The sequence below is a fragment of the Taudactylus pleione genome, unplaced genomic scaffold (genome assembly GCF_031769625.1).
Source record: "Taudactylus pleione unplaced genomic scaffold, aTauple2 ptg000218l, whole genome shotgun sequence".
Classification (NCBI taxonomy): domain Eukaryota; kingdom Metazoa; phylum Chordata; class Amphibia; order Anura; family Myobatrachidae; genus Taudactylus; species Taudactylus pleione.
In genome coordinates, this window is record NW_028284620.1 from 7,284,438 (window position 1) to 7,297,125 (window position 12,688).

Below are 12,688 nucleotides of genomic sequence, written 5' to 3' on the forward strand. Positions count from 1 at the left end.
ACAAAGCAACATGGTTTGTCCAGGTTACTTGCTCTATCTTACTCATACTTGCCTACCCTCCTGGAAGTTGCAGGAGGCTCCCAATTTATTCGGGTAACCCCCCTGCATGGGTAGGCACTTCTCCCGCATTCTGCCCACTTCCCAGTGAGGAGGGCAGAATGCAGAAATTACTACCGGGGATCGGCGGCTCTGTGCGTTGGGGGCTAATGACGCAATTCTATGAGAATCACGTAATTAAGTGCCGCCCCCTATTTTAAATATCCAGCAGTCGATATGAATTCCTGTGAGGGGACGGGGCTTGATACAAGCTGGCACCACCCCCAACTCAGCCCACCTGCGCTTCTCCCGGGAGGAGATTTGATAAATCAGCAAGCATGATCTTGCTCTATTCCCAAGTCTGAATCAGGCCTTTACTAAAGTGCCAACCAGGTTAAATCTGTCAACTTGATATTCTACGCTTATACAGTATATCAATTATCAAATATCAGTAAGATTCAGCCCAATGATTAATTCAGCCACTATTACTAGGAGAAGTTGATGTGTATAACATTATGTCCTAGAGGGGTGGGCAATAAGCGGCCCTCCAGCTGTTGTTGAACTACACATACCAGCATGCATTGCAACAGTTTTAGCATGGCCAAAAAGAAATACTGTGGCAGGGCATGCTGGGATGTGTAGTTCTGCAACAGCTGTGGGGCCGCTAATTGCCCACCCCTACAGGGTATCTAATAGTGTCCTGACTGCAATAGACTAGTCTGGTTTAATTCAGAAGCAGTATTACAGACATTAGTGCATGCAGATCTGAATGAATCAAACAAATTTAGCTGAGGCAAAGTAAGGTTTGCTCCACGTCCTGGAACTGGCAGCTGGGAACAGATAATGGCAGGTACTGTAAACCCCAGCAAATTACTAATGTGAATGGAGTATTTGTACCTTGAAGAATGGCTTCAAATAAGAAAATATCTCTGCATATACTTTTAATTTATGCCATGGAAAGTCTTATCAAGCTCCAACAAAAATATCCTAAATAGTTACATTTCTACATCATAAAATCCATTATTAGGAAGCGGTCATGTTAACCTAGTGTGTCTTTTTTGAACTGTGTCCAAATGCTTGTTTTGCACTCAGTAATAGTAAATATTGGCTGTCTACTGCACGAGTGAGGCTTCTCATGCATGTGTCTGGGCCATGTTGATGCTGTGGTAATTACAAGCTTGGACCATTATGTAGTTTTTGCATCACTGGTTTCCTGCCAATCATGAGATTTATGAGGCAGTGCTCAGAGCCAGAGACATATGTATATTATTCGTCACCTTCCAGAGCTCCAAACACTTGGAGCATACCCTCACTCCTATCACAGACATCCTGTCCAACATAATGGGGGGAGGCTGCTTGGCTGCTCCGAGATCAAAAATTCCTTTTGAAAGTGTGTGTGGTGAGGGGGGAAGAGATTTCACTTTAATCAGGCCAAATGGGTGATATTACATTACAGTGTTGGTGGAGGGTTTACATTTATTATTCATTTGAATACATAAAATGGAAGTGTTTAACATGAATGAAGCACATGAATAGAAGTTTCTCTTTTCAACTCAAATGTTTAAATGATCACTTTACAAACAGTGTTTTATAGTTCTGTCTTAATTATTTTCTTAAGCACAGCAAGAATAACTCAGCCCATGTAATGTAACTTCTGTAAAACTTGCTGGTTTTCACAGAGCAAACACACAACTAGGATTAACACTACGGACTTCACAGGTTTTATTTGCCCCAATAGGGCAGTTTAAAGGTAATTAATGCTAATTTCTCTAGACTCAGCAGGGGCCTTGAAAACAAAGCTGGCCAAATGCATGCATTACCTCTAGCAAAATCCGCCGCCCATTCTGAGGTAGAAAAATAAATGCAAAACAAAAATACTTCAGGACAACTTGTGAGATGAGCTTTATTGGCCATCTTTGTGGTCAAATATAATAGTTATGTCTACATCCACCAACACTGAAGATCCTACAGTACTACAAACTGGTTGGAAGTTAGCGATTCTATATTCCAAAGTCCTAACATATTACTTTTGAACAGGTCTACATCTGCACATAGGATACACCAGAAATGTGTATGTCTCTGCATGGGAGCATATGTGGCTACTTTCCAACAAGTTTTCCTCATCAATGCATGTGTGTGCCTCCCTATAGTAAGTGGATAAGATACGCCTCCCAACAAGCGCATTTGTAAATACTTGCATGGCCACCATTTGGATGAACACGTCCCCAGCGAACCTTGCATCTGTGAGAACACCTCTTCCTACCCCAGTGCCACCACTTCAAAACATAAGAAAACATTTCCGAAAGAGCTGAGCCAATTTGCGCTACGCTAACAGGCGTAAATTCAACGCTCAATCAGACCCTGAATCAGGTTGGGTATGGCCAGCGATCAAAATACAGAAAGCGGCATCCATACAGTCCGAATCCTGACGCCTACAGGGAAGTCCCCATGCCCACTTACCGTTGGGATGCCGGCTGTCGGGATTCTGGCGCCGGTATTGTGACCACCGGCATCCCAGGATGCAGACTACATCCCCCTGAATCTAACCACCACACAAACAATTGAAATCTGAAAAAAACTGCAGCTTACTACTCCCAAAAATCTATGGCTGTATTTTACCATCAAACAAAAGTAGTTAAGGCTTAAACAACACAAACAATTTGACAAGGTTTAAAAACAGTTACAAGGTCGTTACAAGGCCAGTGACTGCAGATGTAAATACCATCAGCATGGCATGATAAGAGGTGACTCTTAGTATATAGATAAGGAGTTATTTTTATCATTTCAGAATACTGAACTCCTAGGACATCTGCAAAAGTACGTAATAAAATAAGTATAAGTAGTAATCTGGGGCACAATAAAAACAGTCTACTTGTGACAAGAAGCATATAGTAATGATATACTTGTAAAGGATAATCTCCAAAATGAGAACACAGAAAATATTTCTAGTTTAGCAGTACTTCCGGTTATTCTCCATTACTCCTATTATTCTGTTCTTTTGGGAATATAGCCCATGGTACTAATAAGGAGGTTGGGTACAGGATGTCAGCGCTCAGTATCCCGATGGTTAGGGGCCCCGAACCCTCAGGTATTTCGAGAGCCCAGTTCATGTGTCCCCCTTGCATCGGCAGACTGCTACCTGCTGTGTAAGCAGGGGACCCGGCGCAATGATTGCAGGTGGCTAGATCCTCCCGACTAGTCCGGCAAACACAGGGAGGGAGGCAGGACCGGCGCAGCGTGCGTGACGTCATGCCACTGCCCGCTGAGGAGCCGCCGGGTGTGAGCCGCCACAGAAGAGTGATCCAGGCAAGCGCAGCAGGTAAATGTTGGCCAAGGCTGGGCTGCGCTACAGTGTCATGGATAGGGTGGTGGAGAGCTAGGGGGTCTCAGACACAGGAGCTGGGGGAGATTTGATAGGGGCTGATGAAGAGGGGGAAATGTGACAGACACGGGGGCTGGGTAAGAGGGTGCGTGACACGGGCTGGGGAAGAGGGGGGATATGTGACTGACACGGGCTGGGGAAGAGGGGTGTGTGTGACTGAGACGGGCTGGGAACAGGGATGTGTGTGACGGGTTAGGATAAGAACTAGGAGAGGGTATAGGGGGCCCCAAAAAACATGTGTACCGGGCCCCAAGGTTTCTGTTGCCGGCCCTGCCCCCCTAAACCTAACCCTCCCCATAACCACTATACCTATAGTCAGGATGCCGGTGGTCAGGATTCTCATGCGTGTTGGGATTCCGGCGCCGGCATTCTGAGTGTCGGTATCACGCACGCCAGGGTATAAAACTCCATCCCATGATGGCTATCCTTTATTATATGTAAACTGAAGTAAAAATGTTTGATCATGCGAACATTGTTAAGATGTATATCAAAGAGTAGGAGCAACCCCCTATAAAGCCAATAAAACGATAGTCAGCAACAAAACAAACAATGCCGTAGATCAATTCAAATTACATTCCAACAATTCATTTTTCTTCAGGTTAATAGGATAGCTGCAAAAAAACAAACGAAAAAAAGGGATTCATGTGTTATATACAGCAAAGTATATTCAACTTTAGAAGCACGGGAACTAAGTGCTCCTGTGTAGACATGCCTTGCAGAAAGTACCATCAACCCTCTTGCACTTCAAGGTTTTGTGCTGATAAAGATGTGGACAGAGATCAAGAACTGAAAATGACCAGATTAAATGCCTTGAAAACCAAAATAATCTGATTATGGGCCCAATATATAACATTTAAATGTGAAGACACATATAATCTAGTCACCATTGTTATAGTAGAGTGTGTTTGGGCCAAAAACCAATGAACAGTAATATTCTGATATAAATAAGATCCTTAAGTTGGAAAATGTAATGTGTGTAGTCATCTTTTCACCATACCGACTTTCCCTAATGACGGAGATGGGTTACGTGACCTAAGCACCGGGATGTAGTCAGAATGTCTACGTTCATACTGCTGGACACTTAAAATGTTGACATTGAACATGTTGGCATGTGTACAATGTTCACATGTTAAACGCCGACATTCTGCACCTACCGCAGGCGGAGTGCTAAGCTACGGAAGGGGAGGTTAGGGTTAGGCAATAGACATAGGGTTAGTCACACTGTCGCAAGGGCAACTGAATCAGTCAGAAGTCTTCATCAGATGACCGCCAGACCCAGCTTACAAGGTCACAGATTTACCACCAGGGACATTTTGTCTACATTCTATTCATGTCAACATTTTATCTATGTCAACATGATGAATGTCTACCTGGTTGATGTCGACATTGTGAGCATGTCGACATTATGACCAGGTTGACATTCTCATATCGACATTATGAATGTTAACAAAATATACTATACCCCTGGGCACCTACAGAGCTGTTCTCATACACTTAGCGTCTATGTGTCAACTGAGATGCTCCAAGAGGTGCAGCGTAGTCTATTTATTTCAATTTTGCAAGTGTGTACTAGGTGACTAACTGCACAGGAATTAGTTTTAAAACACTTACAAAATAACAGACGAAGCACAACTTAGAGTGAGAAAAAGCTGCACCAGCTGCATCGCAGCACGCCGTATACAGACTCATTCTCACACAGACGTACAACTGTCGCACATCAGATTGAGCAGTGCAATCTAACAGTAGTTTGTTGCTTCAATGGTTTCATTTGTGTGAATAAGAGGCACATTTTGAGCGAAAAATATGTTTGATGCAGCTGAGTTGCTTAAATCCCCCTCATGCAGCTCCCCAGGCCTTTCCCAAACCTTTAGTCTTTCCAGAGCACTCTCAAAGCCTACTTCACTACAGCCTACCCTACATGCACAAGGACACTACTCCCTCCACATGTTGTGCCAGTCCCATGTCCTTTACGTCACACTAGTTCCTAGTGTCACAGAATTTCTTGCTCCCTCTATACTGTAAGTGCTCATGAGCAGGTAATACCTAACTTTTGTCTGTACCTCCTCAAACAGCCTCGTCTCTAATGGCTATGTTTTTCTATATGAATTTATTTTGTATAATTTGTAACACGGATTGTCCAGTACTGAAGAGTTCTGAGGTGCCTTACAAATATATATTAATGATTGTTGACCAGTTTGGTAACATGTTCCAATCTTGCCGGACATCTCCATCACCATATGATGGCCATTAACCAAGAAGATTCTAGGACAGGATTTTAAATTATTCTTGTCTGAATATGGAATGGAAAAAAGTGGCTGCGGTCATGTGTTATTGACACTGATGGAATCCCAAAGGATTCAGTTGGGCAAAATGCACTAAAAACTGGATGTGTGTCTTCAGAGCTGGTTTATCAAAGTACTCTAGGAGGCAAAACCATAAGGGAATAGACATTAAGTATAGCTCTAATTTCCATACTGTCCATTAAGAAGTTATTGAGCACAGTGAGTGCATTCAGTGAGCTTAAAGCAATACTTTGCTTAAAGAGAGGCTGTCACCAAATTGTACACTGGCCTTTTATTTACTATTAACGTATCACCTCTTTTGGACTACCTATACAGCTTATACTGCAAGTGCAACTGTGCGTGGAAATGTGAGGTTTCCAGCACGCTTTTTTCTATACCAGCCACTCAGGGAGAGAGGATGAAGAGGTCATGCAGAAAGATTGGCCTATGTGTAAGCAAGCCTTGGAACACAGTACCGATTTCTCCCATCATAGGTAAACTACAGTATTTTTTGTACATTTAACAAAGAACAGTTTAATTTTTAAATACACTATGTACTTGAAAGGCATGCTCATTACAAGGATTGGAGTGTCACTTAAACCAAACTCCATAAAACAAAAAACACACGTTGTTACCATGGAATGCCATGATTTCTGTGGTTAGTTCTGGGTTACCAAATACCTGCCGCTGATTGATCATTAAGAAATTCTACATCACTCTTCACCGGCATGCAAATTCACTTTACTTTTGTGGAATGGGTTTGGACAGACATAATTGGCATCCCTGTGAGGAAGAGAGGTTTGTAGAATGCAGACCTGTTTCCAGAGGCTGTGCCTCTGAGATAACTGCCAGGAATCTGATGAACCCGGGGTCAACTAACAGGCTCTAGAGAAATTCAGAACTCCAGAGTTTCCATGGGAATCTGCCTTAGGGGAAAAGCCATTTACAAGACTTTAAAAAATCTTTAACTCTTTGACACCAAGATAATGAGAGGGTTAAGCATTGCAGCAAAATTAATTAATAAGGATTCCTTAGCTGTAACTAGAGGATATCTTTGCAAGCTTAAAAAGGACGAACGTACATTCATCCTGCAGATTACAAATATCGCTAACATGACACTTCAAACATACAAATGACAGGTATAGCAAACTCAAGAGTTGCATACAATGTTACAAAGATACACAAAGAGGTGGTTTATTCTTACCTAAATCACCACGCAAGTTCAGAAGTTCCTGAGATAGTTCTTTCCGTTTCCTCAGAGCCTCTTCACGCTGAAAAAAATAATAACTGAGTTAATGTGTTGCAAACAACCTGTGAGCTAGAAGTTCCGTGCCAACAGGACTAGGAAATCTAGAGTGCTGAAATTAAACTTGCCAACAGTTTCATTACCAGATATATCTGCAAAACGGCCTCCTAAAAATCATATTTTTATCAGTTTTGTGATTGACAGGGCACGTACAGATAATTTAGGGTCAGAAATCCTGGCTGTGCTTGTTTTATACCACTCTAACTAAAGGAACAGTAATAAAACTTTCCACCCAAACATACGAGAAACCAATCAAATAAGAAAAAAAATATACCATGAACCACTTCCAAACCACTAGTGCAATATAATACAGCAAACAAAAACGAAACATGTTAAAAACAGCAGCTGACTGCAAAAAATTGCAGATTCATCGCTTGCCAAGTGGTGACTCTCCTTCCACTATAAACACACTGATCTACAAGATGTATCTGTATTCCTTGCTAAGCAAAAAATTTACTCATAAAAATTGCCTACATTTGGCAGTGCAATACAAAGCTATACATACATGGCATTACAAGATCGTGATTTAACAATGTACACAAACATGACGGCACGAGAAGCCTGCTAATAATGTTTACAGGGAAAACTGACTGAAGATAGATCAGTCAAGAGGAGTTGACTTGTGGTGTGGTTGAGTTATAGTTTGGGTTAGATTGAGTGGCCGGTTTATGAAATGCCAACCTTTAAATCCCAAGTCCTTTACCTGTCCCCTCAGCCCCATCCTTGCTCAGAGCATCAGCTCCTATATGAGGAGGATTTCTTATTAGTATAATGGAATGGACACAATCTATTCCCCAGAGCACATTATTTCATTAGGGCTGCAGAGATGGGCAAGTTTGCATAACAAAGCAAAATGCATTTTCACACATTGAGATGTAAACAGGCGTTAAAAAGAAAAGGATGAATATCACGGAAAAGCATGCATAAAAGGAGGCAGAAAAGTGGGAAAATGCATTCTTCAAGAACATGGCAATCCCAGGATGACAAAGGAGTATTATCAGTCTCACCGCTTGTGTGTAATATCCTTCTGGAGACACTACTAGATGTAAACAGTACTGTAAAAACAGAACAAGTAACTGCTCCCTGTAACGATCTGCTCTTTGCAAAACGTCCTACGTTGGCATTGCTCCCTTTGCTGCAGCAGCTGCAAGTACTCCATGATATAAGGGCAAAAAAAGGTATCAATTTAAAAAAATCATCAAAACAAAAACAAAACCACACGAATTACCCTGGTTGCAGCACATGGGGCGTAGACACACAGTTTGCTGCTTGAACAACCCATTTTACAGCTTCTGTATTCCCAAGGTGTACACTCCTGGAGGACGCACTGCAGCCAGCACTGGACTGGCCACATTTAAAGAGCAGCTGATAGGAGTTCCATAGGACTCAGCTTGTCTGCTTGACACTCATGCTTTGCAGGTTTCCTGTGCTCCGTGTACTGATCCCTCCCAGCTCCTAACACATACTGCAGTCTCTGCTCCTGGCACCAGCAGCCAGTGATTACTTTAAGCCACAGCCCCCTTCAAATATGAAAAACGAGAGGCAGACATTAGCCTGATCGATTGCCACTCATATATCAGCTTGGATGGTAAGGGAGAGGCTGACCTCAGTGCTAAGTGAAGCTTATATTTAGCATATATGAAGCTTTATGTTAACACATTTAAATGTATTCAGAAATTGAAAGCATACTTACATTTTTTAGATTAGTCATTTTCTTATTCAATCCAATATTCCATTTACAAATTCACTAGGGATTAGTGACATCACTGAGGCATCAGTGATGTCACTAATACCTAGCAAATAAGCAATCGCATGACGAAAAAAAAAAGAAAAAAGATGTATCTTTAAAACCTGAATCTCTGTATAAAGAAGAATGTTGGAATTTAAAGTTTCCTTGTTTTGTTTATTCTTCAGGCTGTCAATAAGGATTTACTATTCTGGACTAGCATGGCAGCAAAAATCATAAAATGCAGTGAGCAGAGAGGCATTTAAACTGACCTCTGAGCACTGTCTGGCAGCCATTTTTGTGTACCATCCACAGAGATTTTGCAAGAGGCTATGAAAGAAAATAGTAAAATCTAGGAAGACAAAAATGAAAAAAGAAAAAAGGTGCTTATCTTGCTAGTAAACTAAATAAATGTGGAATTATTACTTTAACCGCCTGTCTCACAAATACTGGTTTAGTTACTTTCATTGTGAGACGACAAGTGCACATCACTGTGCACATCAGTGTGTGTGTGTGTGTGTGTGTGTGTGTGTTATATATATATATATATATATATATATATATATATATATATATATATATAGGGGATTATTTCCTAAACATTCCTTACATCATTAGCAAGTTAGTGGCACTACTGTCCCCAATTTTTTTAGTGCTCAGTGTCAGGTTCTTGCTCGCCAACTTGAAATCTCTCGCAAGATATGTACCTCCTTTAACAAATAGACATTGGCAAGGAATGACTGCTTACGGCACACAGTTGGCTAGATATGTCTTACTATACTTGAGGAGTGGATTTTTATGCTTAAATTCCAGGCATTAAATAAGATCGCAATTAGTACTAGAGGGGTGCATGGGGAAGGGAATCGGTATGTTACACCACCAGCCGCAAGGCCGGCAGTACCAGCCCGATGTGGAAGGAAATCCCAATCGTCCGAAAGGTAAGTATTTCCTAACCCAATCTACCCCCTAACCCTAACCGTCCTATAGGGTGCCTAACCTTAACCCCCCCTCTAAGTGCCCTAACCTAACTCCCCCTTTCTCCGCCATTTAAACCTAAGTCCCCCGGGGAGGTGCCTAACCCTAAGTTCCCCCTGGAGGCACCTAACCCTAACCCTCCCTCCCTCTAGCCTATACTAAACCTATCCTCCGGGGGGGTGCCTAACCCCAAGTCCCCTCCCGGAAACCCTAAACCTAACCCTCCCCCCAGCGGCTGTCCACGCTCAGCAACCCTTCGATTGGGATGCCGGGCGCCGGTCTCCCGGCGTAGGTTAATTAACCCTCGCCGGGATTCCGTAGTGGAGATGCCGGCGGTTGGTATAGCGACCGCCGGCATCATAAACGCATGCCATGTGGGAGTGTAGAGGTTCTTCTAAAGAAGTTTTGAGGTGACACGTTATGGGGAAATTGCCACAACTCCTTGGCAGGCCCAGGTACTCTGTACTCCTGCCCCCCTGCCTAAAAGCAGACAAATAAGCATCTCACAAAATTATACTCAGCTTCTGCTCCTGGGCAATCCGTTGGTGCCTAAACATAATTCATATCTCCAGACATAAAATACAGATCTTTAGCCCTTTCACTGCAGGAGTTACTCAAGTCATACAAGAGTACAAAATGTGTGAATGCTCTATGAGCAGTCAGTCATTGTCACATTGACACCATTTGAGTTTGATATAAGGATATCTAGGATATAGAGGGGCAATCCAATTGTGCGGAAGGTTTCACTCGCAAAAAATTATGCAGATCACGCAACAAATATTGGATTACCGCGGGTATGTGCCCTCCCGAAATCCGTGGTATCCAACAAAAAAAAAAAAATTGGTTGCAGGGTTTTTTGCGGGCAAAATCCCACGGAAGAGAATTTTATTTTATCACTCAGCCTGCGGACAGCTGGCAAGGCTGTGTGCGTGGACAGCGCTGCAGAAGGTAAGGACTTTATTAAGCTAATTGGAAACTTCCAATTGCCTAATTAGTCAGTATGGGGGTATCCAAAGGGTTTGAGAGCAAGTGCCAACAAAATGTCCTTAAAATATGGATTATAGGAAAAATTGGATGTGCTCAAAAAAAACAAAAACCCCTGCACCGTAAATTAAATTTTTTGGTAACCTCACATCTAATTGGACATGCCCCAGAGCTTTTGATTTTAGCATACCAATCTTGTAACACTGTTAAACAATTATAATACACAACAAGCAGCAAAAATTATTTACCCAAATGTAAAAAAAAACTTAAAACTCACATAAAAACAAAACATAAACACAACTCACCTACAGAATACTGCAAACTGATATACACTAGTTCTTATGGTAAACATGGCAATCTAACTATGTGTTTCCTGTCCGTCGAGGCGACTGAAGGAACGATATCGCTAAACAATATAGGGCGAGACCGCGCAATATATAGTTCAGTGGGCGCATCCAAAAGCATGGGGTTGTACACAATGGGTTGGTATGATATCCCGGCAGCTGAATAGTCGCCAGTTCGAACACCAACGCCGGAAGCTCGGCTGTTGAAGATCCCGACTACAGCTGCTAAGTACCCTAACCCTCCCCTCCCGAACCCTCCCTTGGTGGTGCCTAGCCCTAACCCCTATGGAGGGTGCCTGGTCCTAACCCCCCTTCCTGCACCCTAAACCTAACCCACCCTTTTTTTGTTAGAATCCAATTAACCTACCGGTATGTTTTTGGATTGTGGGAAGAAACTGGAGTTCCTTGTGGTAACCTATGTAATCACGGAGTACATTCAAACTCCACACAGAACATATTGATTGGAATTGAATGCAGAACCCCGCTGCTGTGAAGAAGGAAAGCCAACCACTGCTCCACCATCTTGTATAACAAAACAATTATTTCCACTTGAGTGTCCGAATCACAACTTGTCAACTTCCCTACTCCCCCAGGTCACCCACTCCCCACGAATCTGCCTCACTGTCACCATGATTTCCTCAGTCTCCCAAGCACATTGCCTTGCTGTCACCCTGTATACCTCCCTCTACTTCACTCCTCACATCCAGTCTCTCCCAATCCTGTCGCTCCAACCTTCAAAATATTACTATAATCTATTTTTTGTTTGCAAAGAAAACGCTTTACCATTCCCTCATCATTTCACGCCTCAATTATGGTATCCTCCTCATCTCTGGCCTGCTCCTCAACCATCTATCCCTTCAATTTGCCATAACTGGCCTTAGTCAGAGGCAGAAGCTGCTGTGGCCACTCGTGCATCTCCTGCTGGAGTTGCAGCTGTGATAATATGCAAATGTTAGTATTAGCCTTCGCCCTGGTGTAATAGCCTGCGTCTGAATAAGCACTGAGACGCCCACTTTCTGCAATACCGCCGGCGATTCCTGACATGCCACCATCGGCGCAGGTGCCGCGTCTAAGTCTGGGCATGGCCTTTGTAGCTGCGACTGCACTTCTAAGAACCTAACCACTGTCACTCCTGTACCACGTCCAAGAGACAAACTTTTTTGCATTCATTTCAGGCCACCTCCCAGTCACTCCCAGGAATGACCATCACTTTGTAACTACATTTCTCATGCCATCTCTCCCGAACGCAACAGCATCTTTCTGCGTACTCTCTGTTTTGCATCACAGAGGTCTCCAAAACTTTTCGCACATGCTCAGGTGCAAATCATCAGGCCCAAAAGCGTCTTGCTATTTACTCCCATAATACTATCTCAGCAAACACTAGCCATACATGCCCACTCTCCCGAGATTGCTGGGAGTCTCCCGTATATTAGGTTGTGCTCCCGGCCCCCCGGAAAAGTAGGCAAATCTCCCGGGCGCTGTCAACCCCCCGCAGCGAGTCAGGCCGGTGACGCGATTCGCGCTGAATCGCGTCATCACAGCCCCGCCCCCTGCTTTGCAATGCCATTAAGCTCGGCATTGTGAAGAGGGGGTTTGGCCACAATGATGCGATCATGCCCTGGAAGGAGGGAGCTGAATGTTGGCAAGTAGGAC

At 43.2% G+C, this 12,688-nt stretch overlaps 1 protein-coding gene across 3 annotated transcripts in view; it reads right to left on the reverse strand.

Moving 5' to 3' along the window:
* MTUS1 (microtubule associated scaffold protein 1) overlaps positions 1-12,688 on the reverse strand; it is a 221,233-nt gene that overhangs the window by 38,100 nt on the left and 170,445 nt on the right. For all 3 annotated transcript variants that reach the window (XM_088478757.1, XM_088478758.1, XM_088478759.1), the window contains one exon: positions 6,905-6,971. In XM_088478757.1, the coding sequence (XP_088334883.1) occupies positions 6,905-6,971 (67 nt within the window). The remainder of the gene's footprint in view (positions 1-6,904; positions 6,972-12,688) is intronic.